This window comes from Bufo bufo, chromosome 5, assembly GCF_905171765.1.
Source record: "Bufo bufo chromosome 5, aBufBuf1.1, whole genome shotgun sequence".
Lineage (NCBI taxonomy): Eukaryota > Metazoa > Chordata > Amphibia > Anura > Bufonidae > Bufo > Bufo bufo.
This window is the reverse complement of record NC_053393.1, coordinates 74,617,285-74,636,552: the sequence shown is the minus strand read 5'-3', so window position 1 is coordinate 74,636,552 and position 19,268 is coordinate 74,617,285. Positions and strand designations below refer to the sequence as shown.

The 19,268-nt window shown below is 46.6% G+C and overlaps 2 protein-coding genes across 3 annotated transcripts in view; one reads left to right on the top strand and one right to left on the bottom strand.

Annotated features, from left to right (window-relative positions):
• Window positions 1-19,268, top strand: part of MTERF3 (mitochondrial transcription termination factor 3) — a 51,409-nt gene that overhangs the window by 14,799 nt on the left and 17,342 nt on the right. For both annotated transcript variants that reach the window (XM_040431667.1, XM_040431666.1), the window contains exon 4: window positions 6,458-6,647. In XM_040431667.1, coding sequence (XP_040287601.1) covers window positions 6,458-6,647 — 190 coding nt within the window. The remainder of the gene's footprint in view (window positions 1-6,457; window positions 6,648-19,268) is intronic.
• The window catches only part of PTDSS1 (phosphatidylserine synthase 1), a 105,546-nt gene that overhangs the window by 80,836 nt on the left and 5,442 nt on the right, over window positions 1-19,268 (bottom strand). Inside the window, exon 2 of the mRNA XM_040431665.1 lies at window positions 13,288-13,395. Coding sequence (XP_040287599.1) covers window positions 13,288-13,304 — 17 coding nt within the window. The 5' untranslated portion in view covers window positions 13,305-13,395. The remainder of the gene's footprint in view (window positions 1-13,287; window positions 13,396-19,268) is intronic.

Here is a 19,268-nt window from a genome sequence, read left to right as displayed (position 1 = left end):
TGTATATTTTTTTTTTATATTTATTTTGGTTTTACACAATAAAAGCATTTTTGAAAGAAAAACAATCATGTTTTTGTGTCTCCAATTTTTATTGTACGGCCTATTGTCTTTTGTGGGGGCTCATTTTTTGCGGCAACAGTGCTTGGTATTACACTTTTTGTAATGTAAGGTGACAAAAAATGAGTTTTTTTTGGCACGTTTTTTTTTTAACGATGTTCATCTGACAAGTTGGATCAGGTGATATTTTTTATAGAGGCGGTCGTTATGGATGCAACGATACCTAATATGTCTGGGTTTTTTTTGTTTTGTTTTTTTAGAATTTTACATAGCTTTTATGGGAAAGGGGCATTTTTTTATTTAATTAATTAGTTTTTTTTTACTTAAATTTTTTTATTGCTAAAAAAACACTCATTTCACTTTTTTTTTTATATCCCACTATGGGACTTCAACATTTCAGGGTCTGATCCCTGTTTCAATGCAGCACAATACATCTGTATTGTACTGCATTGACTATCAGTGTATTACACAGTGTAAGGCCTCATGCACACGACCGTATTTTTTCACGGTCCGCAAAACGGGGTTCCGTTGGTCCGTGATCCGTGACCGTTTTTTCGTCCGTGGGTCTTCCTTGCTTTTTGGAGGATCCACGGACATGAAAAAACGGTCGTTTTGGTGTTCGCCTGGCCGTGCGGAGCCAAACGGATCCGTCCTGAATTACAATGCAAGTCAATGGGGACGGATCCGTTTGACGTTGACACAATATGGTGCAATTTCAAACGGATCCGTCCCCCATTGACTTTCAATGTAAAGTCAGGAGTTAATAATCTTAATATACCATAGGATCAGAGTTTTCTCCAATCCGATGGTATATTTTAACTTGAAGCGTCCCCATCACCATGGGAACGCCTCTATGTTAGATTATACCATCGGATTTGAGTTAGAGCATGAAACTCAGATCCGACAGTATATTCTAACACAGAGGCGTTCCCATGGTGATGGGGACGCTTCAAGTTAGAATATACTAAGAACTGTGTACATGACTGCCCCTGCTGCCTGGCAGCACCCGATCTCTTACAGGGGGCTGTGATCCGCACAATTAACCCCTCAGGTGCTGCACCTGAAGGGGTTAATTGTGCATATCATAGCCCCCTATAAGAGATCAGGGGCTGCCAGGCAGCAGTGGCAGACCCCCCTCCCTCCCCAGTTTTAATTTCATTGGTGGCCAGTGCGGCCCCCCCCCCCCCTCCCTCCCTCTATTGTATTATTTTCATTGGTGGCACAGTGTGCGCCCCCCCGCCCTCTATTGTATTACTTTAATTGGTGGCACAGTGTGCGGCCCCCCCCTCTATTGTATTATCATTGGTGGCCAGTGTGCGCCCCGGCCCCCCCTCTATTGTATTAATATCATTGGTGGCCAGTGTGTGGCCTCCCCTCTCCCCCGCCCCGGCACCTGAGGGGTTAATTGTGCGGATCACAGCCCCCTGTAAGAGATCGGGTGCTGCCAGGCAGCAGGGGGCAGTCATGTACACAGTTCTCAGTATATTCTAACTAGAAGCGTCCCCATCACTATGGGAACGCCTCTGTGTTAGAATATACTGTCGGATTTGAGTTTTCACAAAGTGAAAACTCAGCTCTGAAAAAGCTTTCATACAGACGGATCTTCGGATCTGTCTGTGTGAAAGTAACCTACGGCCACGGATCAAGGACGCGGATGCCAATCTTGTGTGCATCCGTGTTCTTTCACGGACCCATTGACTTGAATGGGTCCGTGAACCGTTGTCCGTCAAAAAAATAGGACAGGTCATATTTTTTTGACGGACAGGAAACACGGATCACGGATGCAGCTGCAAAACGGTGCATTTTCCGATTTTTCCACGGACCCATTGAAAGTCAATGGGTCCGCGAAAAAAAACGGAAAACGGCACAAAGGCCACAGATGCACACAACGGTCGTGTGCATGAGGCCTAAGGCCGAATGCACACGGCCGTGTTCCGCGGCCGAGAGCGGTCCGTGGTATGCCGGGCTGGATTCCTGTTCAGAGCAGGAGCGCACGGCGTCATTGGTTGCTATGACGCCGTGCGCTTCATGCCGCCGCTGCACTACAGTAATACACTATACGAGTGTATTACTGTAGTGCAGCGGCGGCATGAAGCGCACGGCGTCATAGCAACCAATGACTCCGTGCGCTCCTGCTCTGAACAGGAATCCTGCCCGGCATACCACGGACCGCTCTCGGCCGTGTGCATTCGGCCTAATACACTGACAGTTTGCCTATGAGATCCTGAAGGATCAGGAGAGGGAGCACGAACCTCCCGTATGCTGCGGTCAGCGCTGACTGTGGCATATGAGGGGTTAATCCACCGGCATCGGTTGATAGAGCAGGGGCCCGGCTGTCAGTAACAGACGGGCCCCTGCTGCTGATAAAGACACCGCGTGTAGGGCAGGAGAAGGACTGCAGGACGAGAATGCTCGTCCTGGTGCGCTAGATACCCGCAGCGCAGTTTAGGACGGGCATTCTCATCCTAGGTCCTTAAGGTGTTAATACTGATGATCTATCCTCAGGATAGGTCATCAGTATCTGATCGGTGGTGGTCCGACACCCAGGACTCCCGCCGTTCAGCCTTCTCCAGCTTTCTCTAGGCCAGTGATATCACGTTCATCGGTCACATGGCCTAGGCGCAGTGCGACACCGAACACTGCCGCTATACAATGTAATGTGCTTGATAAGCACAGAGAAGGCTGCGGCACTCACAGGAGCGCCGGTGCCTTCTCAAACAGCTGATCAGCAGGGGTCCCAGGTGTTGGACCCCCACTGATCCGATACTGATGACCTATCCAGATAGTCTCAGAAAAGCCCTTTAAAAGGATACGCTGTTCATATTTATCGGGGTGGGCACAGCTCTGTTCTTTTGGCATTGACTTTACCTGGTATTACAACTAAATCCCATTCGCTTTAATGGGACAAGGCCGTGGTAAACTGTAATTCCACTTGTGTGCCATGGATTGGCACTGCCCAATAAACAATATGATGCACAAACCACCACACCCAAGGAAGTAAAATGCATAAAACACACACCAAAGAAAAAGAGGGTGTGTATAGAAATGGTGAGCACACCACATGGATCCAAGTGAATAAATCCTTATAACAAAAAAATATATATATATACAGGCAAGCGATAAGGGAGTTAAAAACAATTAAAAGACACAAAAAGTATATAAACATGCTAAAAGTATGAAGCTGTGCCTGCTAAGTGCAGCAAGTTCCACATCCCTTTCAGACAGCTCATCGGCTGAGGTGCAGAGAGTCAGACCAAACCGATCTGATATTGATGGATAAAAAAAAATTGAAAACCTTTCTATACGTCTGAGTGGTGAAGTCTTTAAACAGATTGCAGCTGCGCCCTAATCATTCAGGATCATGCCGTCATCCCTGCCTTTTCTTCTTCGTATACACAGCAATAGATGAGCAGAGCGTATACAGATCAGGAAGCGGTAGTGCCACTTCCTGCTCCGATCCTGGCAATCATGTGATCACTGGGGGCCTTGTAACTTCACCAGCTGCTGGGTCTTAGCAGACCCAGATCTGCTGTGTAGTACATGCCAGGAGGCTGTATTTCCCCTGTAACTGGGGCTAATATGTCGGCCCCATTTACAGGAGAAATCAGCATGACCTTATGGGGAGGCACAAAGTGTAGGATGGAAAAAAAAACATCACAAATGGCTTCTAGCCCTGCCCTTGTTCACAGTAAAGGGAACATTATATATTTTAGTTAAAAATAAAATTAGAAAAACAATTTTTCACTTTTTTTATATTTTCTCAGGTATTAAAAAAAAACTATAATAAAATGGCGTAAAAATAAAGCCCCATCTAACACCAAAAAAGAGGCAACAATTATTTAAATGACCAAATGAAAAACAAGTTACAGCTTTTTAAAACAGTGTATGCAAAAAAATATATAATAATAATAAATATATATATGACTGGTTAGGAAGGAGGGGGAAGTCAAGTCTGTAGAGAAGACGTGGTTTGTGTTTGTCCTTTTTTTCTGAATTGTTTTATAGTTTGTGTTTAGGATCCCCTTTTCTTGACCAGAGGATAGAGCAGTTACTCGCTATTGAGCACCTCTAATCCTGCATCACACAGACCTTCTATTAATGCGAACGAGCGCCGCCTGATGGTTCATTTCTCTGTGGCGGTGCTACAGGGAAAGGGAACACCGACTACAAGCTTCCCCCACAGAAAACAGCAAATCGCTGGGGATCTCAGCAAGGGGCACACCTTGCCATCTGTTTACTTTCAAGGGAATCTTCTAACAGGAATTCTCCAAAACAAGCAAACCCCGTTTACTCGCCCATCAACAACATAAAAAAAAAATATGTTTAGAATTAAACCTGTTTTTAATAGTTTGCAAGTTTTAGAAGATGCAATCCTTTAAAGGTTTTTTTGGGACTTAGATATTGATGGCCTATCCTCACCCCGCACCCCCACCGATCAGCTATTTCAGGAAGCTACACAGTGGACGGAGCTGGAAATACTGGTTTCCATGCAATGTAGAGTGGCCGTTCCCAGGATACCTCAGTTCAGCTCTGATTCAAGTGAATGGGAGCTGCAGTCCAGGGTCACCAGAAATTACACAATGAAAGGAGCATTCTGTTCATTTTATACTTCATGTCGCCAACGGCCCCCATCGGTGGGGGGTGCTGGGTGTCGGACCCCCACTGATCTGATATTGATGACCAATCCTGGAGATAGGCCATCAATATCTAAATCATGGACAACCCCTTTAAAGTGCGTATATGAAGTGCATATTCCAATAAATTCGACTGGAGGTTAGTTTTTAAAGGTTTTTTCCAGGAGTCAGACACAGATGTCCAATCCTTAGGATCGATCTCAGATGTTTGATTAGTTGGGGGTCTCTCTTTTGGACCCCTGCTGATCAGAATTAAGGGGCTGTAGGCACAGTGGCTTGTCTGTAATGGGCACTCTTCATTCTGCTGGTTGTCCGTAGAGATCCATCCACGCTGATCCATCTGATTCTCAGAAAAAAAAACTTTAATGTTAAAGGGACACTGACAGGGCCAAAAAGCATATTAAGGTATATATATGACCGTACAGGTCTTATAAAGTGTATAAGAATCATGTAAGTATCCCCCCTGTTCACCTTATAACTACAGTAATGTGAAGTTTTATAACCTGCTGGAATCGGGTTCAATCTGCCCAAGGGGCGGTGTTTCACCTCAGCTTGCGCCCAGCCAGCCTCGCCACAACTGCCGTTTGAAGCGCCGCCCAGCTCATCAATATTCACTTCGCTGGGCGGCTAACTAGTGTCCCCGGCTATCTTCAGCGCATGCGCCCGGCACCCTCACTGGCCGGGATCGCATCGCGCCTGCGCACAGTCTCATTCTCAGAGGCAGCCTCTGAGAATGAGACTGTGCGCAGGCGCGATGCGATCCCGGCCAGTGAGGGTGCCGGGGGCGCATGCGCTGAGGATAGCCGGGGACACTAGTTAGCCGCCCAGCGAAGTGAATATTGATGAGCTGGGCAGCGCTTCAAACGGCAGTTGTGGCGAGGCTGGCTGGGCGCAAGCTGAGGTGAAACACCGCCCCTTGGGCAGATTGAACCCGATTCCAGCAGGTTATAAAACTTCACATTACTGTAGTTATAAGGTGGACAGGGGGGATACTTACATGATTCTTATACACTTTATAAGACCTGTACGGTCATATATATACCTTAATATGCTTTTTGGCCCTGTCAGTGTCCCTTTAGGCTTTAAGGAAATGTCCACCTAGGGAAACCCTTTCTCTAGTTAGTTCCCCTAATGGGGAGCTGGTTATATATAATCTAATGTATGGCCATGCATGGACACCTATTATTTCTTCTCTTTGATGGAGAAAGGGTTGTCCCACAAAAAATATTCTGCAGTTTTCAAACCAGCATCTGGATACTTTTGTAATTGTATGTAATTTTAAATTTAGCCTAGCTACTGAGTTACTCAATATAATGTATCTGTATAGCGCCACCTGCTGTTTGCTTTTTTTATTTCTTTTGACCTGCTCACTGAGATGGCCGCACATGCTCCGTTTTATCCGTCAACTGTGATAGGGAGAGAGCTGCAGAAGAATGGACACGCCCCTGAGCTGCAGAAGAATGGACACGCCCCTGAGCTGCAGCAGAACAGACACTCCCTTGAGCTGACCGCTTGATGTCCAAGATTAGAAAAACATGGCTGCTTTCTTCTAAAAACTGCACCACCCCTGTCCATGGGCTGTGTTTGGTATTGCAGCTCGGCTCCATTGGAGTCAATGAGGCAGAGCTGCAATACCAGAAATAAACTGTGGATAGGTGTGGTGCTGTTTTTTTAAAAAAATAAACTGCCTTTGTTTTCTAATCTTGAACCACCCCTTTAATGATTATGATATCTCTTGCCATATTGAAATGCACGTCTTTCCTCAGGTGTGGATTTGTCTAAGCTAGAAAATCGGCCATATGTGGGAACGTTCCTCCTGAAGTTAGACTTTGAAAGGGATATCAGCAAAATTCTCTTTTTCCTAAAGGATGTGGGTGTAGAAGACAGTCAGCTGGGACCTCTCCTGACCAAGAATCCATTCATCCTCAGTCAGGATCTGGACAATCTGCACAAAAGGTATGAAACACTTTTATTGGCAATTCTGGCTCCTCGTCCGGGCTTTTAATATTGGTGACCTATCCTCAGGATAGGTCATCAATATCAGATTGGTGGGGTTCCGTCACCCAGCACCCCCGCCGATCAGCATTATAAAGAGACAGCGCGTGCAGTGTGCTCCCGTCTCTCTTCCTGCTGCTGCTATGTCTATGGCAAAGCAGCAGCGAGCAGGAAGAGAGACGGCAGGTGGTGCAAGAGTTCAGCTTGGGCCCCCCTTCTCTCAGTACTTTGTGGCCAGGGGCAGGGAAGCACATAGCCTTCCTGCTGCCTGAGACAAAAATTAAAATGCCCTCCCCCCCATGCCAAATTCTTGACCTAACCCCTTCCTTACAGCCAGAGGTGTAACTTGACCCGCATGCACGTTCTATAATACCAGTGTCTTATACCTATGTGGTACAAGGGTCTTTGGACCCACTCAGGCTCCTGGGCCCGGTAGCAACTGCCTCTGCAACCCTATAGCAACCCCCCAAATATGCACGCAGCGGTTTTCATCCAGCTGATTCTCAGCACATTTGCCAGGTTGCGGCTGGATCTCCAGCTATCCCAGTATAGGTATTGGGGTCGACAGGTATCCGGTAGCGTCCGGCAATGCCGGATCCGGACATCTTAGTTTTATAATTTACTTTCTGTTACAATAATACTCCAGTTGCAATATATTCCTTTCACTTCATTATAATGGTGCCCCTTGGTGTTTAATCTGTATAATAATGTGCGTGTCCCCCTACTAAGGAGGTCGCACATGCTCAATTACATTCTTCAACTGCCACCAGCCATATCTATTGTTAGAAGCTGTGACGGTTACAGGGAGAGAACTTGTCACAGAGAGGAGTGGATGAAACCCCCCACCGTGCGGTGTAAAAGGGAATCAGCCTGGCCAAAAGGAGTAATAAGGGAGCAGGTCACCTCCTACAACATCCCTAATCCTCTCCCTGACTCCTCACCGTATGAGCGGACCCCGATGGTAGGACGACTCATACTCAGGATTCCTAGAGACCCTAAGTCGCCCTGGTAATCCCTCACCAAGGAGCAGGGAAGAGACGACCTGCTCATCCCAGTAATGGAGGAACAGGAGTCTCTATCTGAGGCCAGGCTGCAAGGAGAGGGGAACACATACAGCTATAGAGATGGCAGGTAAGTGAGACTAGTAACACACTTACCTGCCACAGACACACTGACTGGAACCCGTGCACTAGTGCTGCTGTCCACACCAACATTAAAGGACACAGCACAAACCACACAGGAACCCAGGACACCATAGCTGCAATAACATGAGACAGGGGAATGTCTAGTAAACATGCTGGACACCAAACACCACCAGACATGTAACACCAAACTAGACCTACAAACACCCTGAACATAACCCACTCCATACAAATAGGGACAGGAAGGGAAGGAGACACCGGGATAACATTGATGACCACAAGGGTGGCCCTCACTGGAAAGATGGTAAAGCCAGGAGCAGTGAACCACCAGCACACACCAAGCCTGGAGGAACACATGAGCTACAGGCTTCCAGCAGAGACTAAATAGCCCAAACAGCCACACCCACAAACACAGTTAACCCTTCCAACACCAGACAGAGGAAGGAAGCCACTTAAAGGGGAAGTGCGCACACAAGCAAACTAAGCAACACGTTACCACCGGCAACAGCATGCGTGGCAACCATGTAACGGCAATCACCCAGAAGGCCGAGACACTGCCACCGCATGCTCACAACACGTTGCCGCAGGCAACCGCAAGTGTGGCAACAGTGTCACAGCGCAAACCAAAGGCCGTGACAGAACTGCAGCAAAAAAGACATGCCCCCTGAGCTGCCAGCCCGAAGAAAATCTATCAGAGCTCCTGGAGCAATGAATGGGGAGCTCTCTGGATCCATGCGAGGCCCAGGGCTGGTTCTAGCTTTGTTAGAGATTGTCATGTACTATATGATGTCCAATTTCTTTTTCTTTTTTTTTCTTTTTTTTTGTTTGGGGTGGGGGAACGACTGGACTCCTGAAGAGTTGGGAGGCCTCCTGGACTCCTGAAGAGTTGGGAGGCCTCCTGGACTCCTGAAGAGTTGGGAGACCTCCTGGGACAAGCATGGAGGGCTGCTTTCTCCAACTGTATGTGGTGCCAGGGTGCCGCGTCATTAGATACAGCCCCTAGGGCATTCAGGGGGGCAAAAATGGCAAAGTTTCGAATGAAAGGGGCAGAGCTACATAAAAAGAGTGCAAGGGCTTTAAAGGGCTGCATGGCGCCATCGCCATCATTCTCCCAGAGATCAAATATTAGCAAGTGTGTGTATATTAGAGGTCTGTATTTAACCTGCTGAACTCTAACAAGTGTGCACAGTGTCTTACGTTGCTGTATAATATGCTCTTGAATAACCTCTGCGTTCTCATCACAGCGTCGTCCATTGCAGTCAATAGGGAACCCTTAGTAACCTTCTTAGTAACAGCACCGAGAACGCGGCAGTCACTTTTACATGGCAGGTGACAGACACTCCGCTATACATATGCAGAGGACATGTTCACACAAGAAGATTGCTCAACATCTCACCTGACTCTGCGTGACTGCTCTGAACCCAGAGCATTTGGATGTGATATTAAAGGGGTTGACCAATCTCGCATATTGCTAGGATAATGTCACCAATATCTGATGGGTGCGGGTCACACCTCTGAGACCCACACCTTTCTCTAGAACAGAGCCCACAAAGTAAAAGGAGAGCAGACCGTGCATGTGCGGCTGCCCTCCATTCATTTCTACGGGACTGCCGAATATAGTCAAGTAGTGGCTTGGCTATTTCCGTCAGCCCCATAGAAGTGAATGGAACGGTGGCCGCAATTGCAAGGTGCGCTTCCCATTCATTTCTATGGGCTCCTGAAAAACAGCCGAGTGCGCCGCTCGGCTATTTTCGGCAGTCCCATAGAAATGCATGGGAAGCGCACCTCGCAAGCGCGGGCCAATGCTCTTTTTAGTTCTGTGAGGCTGACGGAAATAGCTGAGTGAGCATGCGCGGTCCGCTCTACTTCACTTTGCGGTGGGACCCACACCTATCAGGCAATGGTGGCATATAGTAGCGATATGCCACCAATATGGGCCAACCCCTTTAAGCGTGACAATAATGATATTGGGAGGTTGATTATTAACCATACCATAATAGCACGTCACAGTAAGTTGGGCCATCACAGAGCAAAACTCAACTGTAATATACAGCCAGGTTGGGAGAAAACTCTGATCCCTGGCTTTTAACCCATTAGATATCACAGTCAGAAGCCTATGTGGCACCTAGGTGGGTTGACAGAAGTAGGGGACTCTCTGACACCCCATTGGTGCCCCTTCAAGGCAGTTGCTGGGTGCTGATGGGTTACCATGAAAGCCACTGTCTAATAAAGGTCCCCAGGCTTGCCTTGGCTTTATGAACGGCAGGGCCTAATAGGCTGCCAGTGTTACGTCTCCTCTTCAAACAGCTGACAAACTGCCATTCAGATATTGATGACCTATCCTGAGGATAGATCATCAATAATATGTGGGCTGCACAACCCCTTTGAGAAGTCCATCTATATTTCTTTGTCTTTCTAAAGTCAGTGTCCCTTTAAATTGTCAGCCTGGTGGTACAGCATTTTTGGCACCGTGCTGCTGCACAAACCCATGCATCACAGACTACAGACTTTTTCCATCATGAATTTGCAGTGAAATCTCCTATGAAATCTACGTGTGCTCCATTAGTTTTTTTTAATCTTTTTTGCTAAAGCTCTGTATTTAAAACCCACAGCTTGTCCTGAATTCCACGCAGACCTTTTCCCTGTCCACATACGTTGTATTGTAAATGATTGCAGCTTTTGAGAGCAGAACAAATTCCCCCTTGCTGAACACACACTCTCTGTCACTGGAATATGAATTAACTTCCCCAATGGAAACTTCCATGAGACGCACAGCAATCGGTTTATCAGTTAACCTTGGCGCTGAAGCGTGTTCCTTGCTTCTCTTTGGAAACTGATTTTTTTTTGTCTTTTATGGAGTTCAGCAGCTGCTGTTCTGCAAATAGTAATTTCTTATCTCTGTGCTTCGTTATCTATTTAGGGTGATTGCAATTAACATCCACGTTAATATTTAAAAAAAGAAACTAACCCTGTTTTTTTTATATATAAGCAAATGTGCCTGGTCACATTTAAAAAAAAGAGAAATCAACGAAAATAATAGCACTCACACAACAATAGATACAAAAATTATGACAAATTACTAAAACACCTCATTCTGACATGATAAAAGCTGAGATTTTGATCAAAACACATCTGTGCCCGCCTACCACGGCAAGGTGATCTGTCATGCAGAAACCTACTCCATTTGACACTGTGGGCAGTCTAAGGCACACCTGTGCAATATTCATGCTGTCTAATCAGCACCTTGATATGCCACACCTGTGAGGTGGGATGGATTATCTCGGCACAGGAGAAGTGCTCACTAAGGCTACTTTCACACTAGCGTTCGGGTGTCCGCTCGTGCGCACCGTTTGAAGGGGCTCACGAGCGGCCCCGAACGCATCCGTCTGGCCCCAATGCATTCTCAGTGGAGGCGGATCCACTGAGAATGCATCCGCCTGCCAGCGTTCAGCCCCCGCTCCGCTCAGTGAGCGGACACCTGAACGCTGCTTGCAGCGTTCGGGTGTCCGCCTGGCCGTGCGGAGGCGAGCGGATCCGTCCACACTTACAATGTAAGTCAATGGGGACGGATCCGCTTGAAGATGACACAATATGGCTCAATCTTCAAGCGGATCCGTTCCCCATTGACTTTCAATGTAAAGTCTGAACGGATCCGCTCAGGCTACTTTCACACTTAGAAAATTTTCTAAGTTTTAATGCAGACGCATCCGCTCCGAACGCTAGTGTGAAAGTAGCCTAACACAGATTTAGACAGATTTGTGAACAATATTTGAGAGTAATAAGTCTTTTGTGTATGTAGAAAATGTTTCAGATCTTTGAGTTCAGCTCATGCAAAATGGGAGCAAAACCGAAAGTGTTGCGTTTATATTTTTGTTCAGTGTAGTTCCAGAAGACATAGCGAGAAGGTGTTTTTGTCCGACAAAGTTTCTTATATTCACCTGTTCTATTGATCTATGCAGAGTTTGTTGAAACAGCAGTGAACATTTAAATGTACCAGTCATCATGTAAACTATGTAAATTTATTATGTGTTTTTGACACTTTTTAGGACTGCCTTTTCAAGTAAAGGGTGGTGGCTAAGAGAAGGTGGAAAACGTGGCACATTTATTAAAAGACTATTCGGCAAATTAAAGGGAATCTGTCACCTAGAAAATGTATATTAAACCGCCAGCAGTACCTTATTGCAGCCTGTAGCATGATTATAAAGGTGTCTGTGTCTTTTCTGTACAATGCGCCAAAAGTCTGAAAAAATACTTTTATCTAACTGGCCGCGCTATGTAAACGATAGTCTTGAAGTCAGGGGGGCAGCGGCCTTCTCGCCTGCAGTCAAGCGTGCCCCGCCCCCTTTGCGTTTGATTAATAGGAATTCCCATTCCTTCACCACTGTACGCTCAAACGTAGTCTTGCGCGTGCGCTGTGTCCCTGCAGTGCCTGCGCACTGTTCTACTCCGCTGTGAGGTAGGCTCCATGATCAGGCACTCGCATGTGAGAGCCTGCGCATGCGCGAGACTACGCTAAAGCGCCCAGCAGTGAAGGAATTGGACATCCTATCAATCAAATACTAAGGGCCGGGGCACGCTTGACGTCAGGCGAGAAAGCCGCTGCCCCCTTGACTTGAAGGCTATCGTTAACATAACAAGGCCAGTTGAATAAAAGTCTTTTTTCAGACTTTTGGCGCATTGTACAGAAAAGACACCTTTATAATCATGCTAGAGGCTGCAATAAGGTACTGCTGGCGGATTAATATGCATTTTCTAGGTGACAGGTTCCCTTTAAAGGGGTTTTCTGAGATTCTGATATTGCTGACCTATCTTTTGGCGGGGATCTGATACCCAGGACCCCCTCAAATCAGCTGTTTGAAGAGGCCACAGCGCTATGTGAGTGCTGCAGCTTCTTCACAGCTTACCAGGCGCACTGCCATTCGGCCATTCTTGGTATTGCAGCTCAGCCTCATTCGCCTGAATGGGACCGAGCTGTGCCTAGGCCGTGTCACCAACAAACATGATGTAACTGGTCTCACTGGAGCGGAACTGCTTCTTCAAAGAGCTGGGGTCCGACATCTGGGATCCCCACCGATCTGATATTGATGACCTATCCTCAGCAAATGTCATTAATATCAGAATCTTGGAAAACTGTGAGGAATCAATACAGAAAGTATATTGGAAAATTGAAGAACTTTACTATGGAATTAGCAAACTTTTAGATATGCTATTGATATTAGATACTTTATATTTTAGTTCCACTATGGGCACTTGAACTGCTGTGAACTCGGTTGCTCATATAATACACTGCAGTACTTCTGTATTGCAGTGTATTATGTCTGTCGGTGTTATACTGACATCCTATTAGATCCGGTCTCGGGTTATGGCTTGTCTATTTAGATTTGATGCAGTTAGATAGAAAGCTCTACCAAGAAGCATCGAGGAGGGCAAGCGGTGCATGGGACGCTGCAGGGACTTACCTGTTGTTTGCCGCCATCGTATGTTCTTTCCTTGTGATTCTGGGCAGTAGTAGTTATGTGGCTAGAAGTAACCCTCCCAGCTGGTGTCCATCTTGTGTTTTGCACAGTCTGTAATTTTAAGCCAAAAATTAGTCTTCATGTTGTTGTGTTGGAAAAATCTTAAAGTTCAATGTGATGTTGAGATTACATTTTTACCTATTTATTGGTAAAACCCTCTCTAAGGGTGCATTCACACGACCGTAAGTGTTTTGCGGTCCGCAAATTGCGATATATAGAGAATGCTCTATATATGCTCTAATTTTTTTATGGGGCCACGGAACAGAACAGCGGAGCCGGACAGCACACGGTGTGCTGTCCGCATCTTTTGCGACCCCATTGAAATGAATGGGTCCCCACCCGTTCCACAAAATTGCGGAACGGATGCGGATCCATTTATACAGTCGTGTGAATGCACCCTTAAAGGGAACCTGTCACCGGGATTTTGTGTATAGACCTGAGGACATGGGTTGCTAGATGGCCGCTAGCACATCCGCAATATCCAGTCCCCATATCTCTGTGTGCTTTTATTGTGTATGCTAATTACCCTGAGATGAGTCCTGTCCCTGAGATGAGTCCAGCGTGAAGGAGCCCAGCACGGCCCCGCATCCTCCGAATCTCCTCCTTGCTCCCCGACGTCAGAAAGCTAGAGTGCTGTAATCTTGCAATGTGCGAGCTAGCGCATGTGCAGTGTCTGCATAGTGTTCCTTCCCTGTGCTGGCATCAGCCTCAGGGAACGAATTGCGCATGCGGTGCTCTAGCTTTCTGGCGTCGGGGAGCAAGGAGGAGATTCTGAGGCTGCGGGGTGGTGCTGGGCTCCTTCACGCTGGACTCCTCTTGGGTTAATTTGCATATCTATCAAATAGTTTTTTTTACACAATAAAAGCACACAGAGCTATGGGGACTGGGTATTGCGGATGTGCTACCGGCCATCTAGCAGCCCATGTCCTCAGCTCTATACACAAAATCCCGGTGAGCGGTTCCCTTTAAACTGCCATTTTGGGTTCCACATGTATAAGGCCCATTCCTTTTAAAGAGCATCTGTCAGAAAATTTATACCTATGAATAAAGGCCGCAATAACGCCTGTACAAGCGTCATAGACACCTATTCATGCTATTTTAATCCTTAAAAAAAAGGATTACGCCTTAGACTTTCCTCTGCCATTAATAATCGCAAGGCGTGCTGTGAACGGCACAGGCAGTGCAGCGATGCTGCCTGAAATAGCCAATAACAAAGCTCCTTGCAGGAACGGTGCAACGGTGGGACAGCCAATAGCAGGCCGCAACAGGAACGAGCCTCCCTAGCATCGCTGGTGACGCTAGGGAGGCTCGTTACCGTCGCAGCCAGCTATTGGCTAAACCCCAACCCCCTCCTTGACGCCGGATGTTTTCATCCATGCGACGGGGCGTCAGAAGCGACGCGGGTGCCAGGTAAATACAACATCTGTGAGGGGGGAGGCATTTTAGGGGTTGGATAACCCCTTTAAGATTCATTTAGCAAGGCAACCCCTCCAAAAATTAGATGCTTGGGAGGTGTTTTATAAAATCTCATGTACATAGAGGAAAACCTATGATGCGGTCCGTTTGTGTCAGAGGAGCCGCAGCCGATCCAGGAGATGTTTTTCACGGACCGAGTGCAGTCGTGTGAATCCACTGCAAATCCACCATTTCCTGGACTCCTCCTTTCTCATCAAAGATGGCCGCACCGCTTCTCAGATTACCTGATGCACACCATGCCTTGGTGGGCCAAGACACTTCCTGCTTGTCTGGCCTTACTCTTGGATTGGCCAGCAATGCTCACAATCGGAGGGCAGCAGGAAGTGTCTTGGACTACCGATGCATAGTATTTATCAGGTTGTCTGAGAAAAGGTGCCGCCATCTTGGATGGCAAAACAAGAGTCTCTGGAATGGCGGATCTGCAGCTGAAAGGATGAAGAGGAGAGCACATCACAAGTGTTCCTCAGGGGCGGGCTGCTATAGACCCTACAGGGAATTTTACCAGTAGGCCAATACCCATGGGACAGCCCATGCCCTCCTCACTGCTAGGAGCATCAGGTACTTATGTAACTGGCTCCTGAGTTCAACTGTATTGTCATCCTTAGGACAAAGAGACCATTGAATACTGCGGCGGGGGTGGCAATATTTTGTGCTGCGCTGTGATATTTGGTTTTGCCGCGGTGGTATTTTGTGTTGTACTATGGTACATTGCCTTCTTCTGTTGTCCCTGCCGTCTGTTAGTTTGGACCCTCCTACAACACGGGGCCATTTTAAGCGCCCATTCCGCCCCTGGTGTTCCGTTCGTAGGTTAATACCGTCCCCAGGAAGAGCTCAGTGAGCACTAAACCTGAAGTACTTGGGATGATTTCCAGAGAAGTTGTTTAGGTCCATTTTTTCACATCGAAGGACCCCGTGTGCCGCGTCTCTCTACCGTGCCATGCCTGATACCCTTGACCAGTCGCTTGCACATGGCTAGCTTGTCAATTTCATGTTGGTTGTGGAAGCCTGGACATATGTCAGTGGAGCATGCCGTGTTTACTCGCCACTCGCTGATACTTTTCCTATTATCTGTTCTGTTCCACCGGGGCACATGAAAATGGCGGCGAGCAAGTCAGGACAGATGTGTGTGTGTTCTATCAGACTTAGTTCCTGCCAAACTTTACACAATGAGACTTGTACTAGGCGATTATACGACATTCTACCCAACCGCATCCCGGCGTGTTTCATAACCGTGTCAGGGTGTGTTCTAGCAGGTAGATTGTGAGCACACAGGCTTATCTCGGATGATTAGCATTTTCTTCCCACAGCTGCATTTCTTTGACATTTGAAATAAATCTGAGCATTCAGCGGCTTGGACATTTTCTCACATTGCAGATTCCTATGATTTCTTTGTCGGTTTACAGAATACAGTGAGAGAATCCATTTAGCTGTTCATATAAATTATTCTGGGAATTTTTTTAAACTGATGAACTATCCTCTGGAGGGGGTCATCAGTGTCTGATTGATGGGGGTCCGACACCTAGCTGTTTGAGAAAGCACTCGCAGTAGCGCCGCGGCTTTCTCGCAGCTTTGCCTAGGTCATGTGATGTCACGTTCATCAGTCACATGGCCTTTTTCTAGACTAGTGACATCACTGTACATTGGTCACATGGCCTAGGCGCAGCTCAGCCCTACTGCTATACAAAGTACAGCACTGTGATTGGTGAGCAGAGAGGAGGCCGCGGCGCTACTGCGAGCGCCGCTGCCTTGTCAAGAAGTTGAATGGCGGGTGTCCCGGGTGTCGGATCCAGAGGATAGTTCATCAGTTAAAAAAAAATCCTTGGAAAACCCCTTTAATTCTCAGCACTTGCAATCTTAGGCTGGGGCTATACTACCACAAATCATGCAGGAGAAAAACATTTGTATGATTCGTCTGCAAGTTGCTGCCGCGTGACTGACCTAGAGCTGTGATTTGGCTGTAAAAAAACAAAACAAATCGCAGGTAAGTCACAGTCACACTTGTCTATGGTAACAAAGTCTTACACGACCAAAAATAGTCAACAGTGTTGGATTGTCCGTGAATGTGGGGTGTCGCACACTGCACCGTTAGTAGTCATTGGTTGCAGTGGGACACAACACATTTTGCCTCCACACAGAGAGCGATTCTAGTTAGTTAATTCCTTTATTGGATATCCAAAAAGTGGTATATCAATATTAAAACCTATACAGAAAACAGCACATCATGGGAACACTACGGTGTTCCAAATAATTGTATAAAAACAGAGTGAGCTCCAGACCAATAAGGGACTAGTATCCCCCCATACACAAATAAAGCAGTGTCAGCTTAGTGGGGCGCATGTAGCAGTAGTAGCACCCAGGACTCAAGGAAGTGTGGACCTGGGTGCAGCCCTCAGACTGCAGGGGGGGGAAGACACAATTTAAAGTGCAAGTGCAAAGTCTACCTACTGAGCCTGGTCTGAACCAGCCCCCCCCCCCCCCCTCTGCAGTCTCTGCCTTGTGAGGGCTGCACCCAGGTCCACACTTCCTTGAGTCCTGGGTGCTACTATTGCTACATGCGCCCCACTAAGCTGACACTGCTTTATTTGTGTATGGGGGGATACTAGTCCCTTATTGGTCTGGAGCTCACTCTGTTTTTATACAATTATTTGTAACACCGTAGTGTTCCCATGATGTGCTGTTTTCTGTATAGGTTTTAATATTGATATACCATTTTTTGGATAGACAATAAAGGAATTAACTAACTAGAATCGCTCGCTGTGTAGGTGATAATACGAATAACTCCATGCGAGATATTTATGATACGTTTGTTTTGGTGTTTTACAACACATTTTACCGTGTATCCCCAGCCTTAAAGGGGTTGTCCCATAAAAAAATATTCTGTATTTTTCAAACCAGCACTTGGATCCGAATACTTTTGTAATTACATGTAATTAAAAATTTAGCATAGCCACTGAGTTATTGAATAAATGATATCTGTACAGCGCCACCTGCTGTATGTTCTTTTTCATATCATCTGTCCACCTTAGTAACATTGCTGAAGTGGTCACACATGCTCAGTTCCAATCTTCAACTGCCATCAGTCATATCTACTATTAGAAGCAGTGACCATTATAAGAAGAGAGCTGCAGCAGAAAGGACACACTCCCTGAGATGCCGCCGCACTGCAGGATGTCAATCACACAGAAGAGGGGACGGTTAGGGGGCGTGCTTATCTTGACTTGCAGCAAGGAGGCCGCTGCCCCCTTGACTTCAGACTGACCGGCGAGATAGCGCTGATGGCGATTAAAACATCGTTTTTGTCATGTATGGAGCATCAGATTACCGGATCAAACACCTCATTAATAACAGACTGGGGGCTACTATAAGGTAATGCTGGCGGTTTTATATGCGTTTTTGAGGTGACAGGTTCCCTTTAAAAGCACAGGAAGTGCAATTCCTAAACGCTGGTCTAGTGCCAATCACCGGTAATGGCTGTAATATAAGCATATAGTAAATCCGGTAAATAATAGCGCCTACAAATCCACCACTTGCCTGTTTGCTCCGTCATGAGAAGTAAGCTCGGTTCTGTATGGAGGAGGAAGGGTTTCCTCAGGGGGTCCGCAGTTTGTCTTCTCACGTGTGGGGTAGCGCAGGCTGACATGCTATCTGATGTCATATTCTCTCAGCTATAGAATTTTACAGGATTTTTCATATGGTGTTATTGTGAATTGGCACTCTTGAAAAAAATGGCAAATAGATATAAAAATAAACTGGATGGATACTAGCTGTTCAGACTAAATATATAAACACTTAGGGGATCTTTTATGAAACTGAAATACGCCTATATTAGGGGTATTTCAGGCACAGATTGTAGCACAACGGTTCGTTGCGCCGCAGTCTGCGACTTTTCCCCCACTCACTCCAGGTCGGCGTGGGAAGGGGACGGGCCGTATCATTTAACATTTTCTATGCCCGTTTCAGGCATAGGAAAAGGACTAAATGTGTCCCGAAGCTGTCTTACATTTACAACTGGCGCTGGATGCGCCTAAGTTATGGAGAGGCCTGCGCCTCTTCATAGCTCTGGCGGATCCACCGCCAGGTATAAGAGTTTATCAAGACCGCCGGTTTTAATAAGTAATTTTATCCATTTTATTTATTTTATATTTATTTGATTGCCATTTTGCAAGAATGCCAATCCACATTAACAATGTGTTCTATAACTTTTTGAGGATTTTAGCACTGGCACTTGTCCCCTGTACGGATCGGCTGAGCCGTCGGTGTACTTTTATTTGGTTCCAGGATTTACCGATGTAGTAGAGTTAACACTTGTGCTTTCTGAGATTTCTGAGATGTATCATATGCTTACAGTATATTATAGCCATTATGAGGCACTTTTATTTACTACCTGTGTTTGGAGTATTGGGTTTGGTGGTCAGTACCTCTCAGGATACTACGCCTGGGTTTATGTA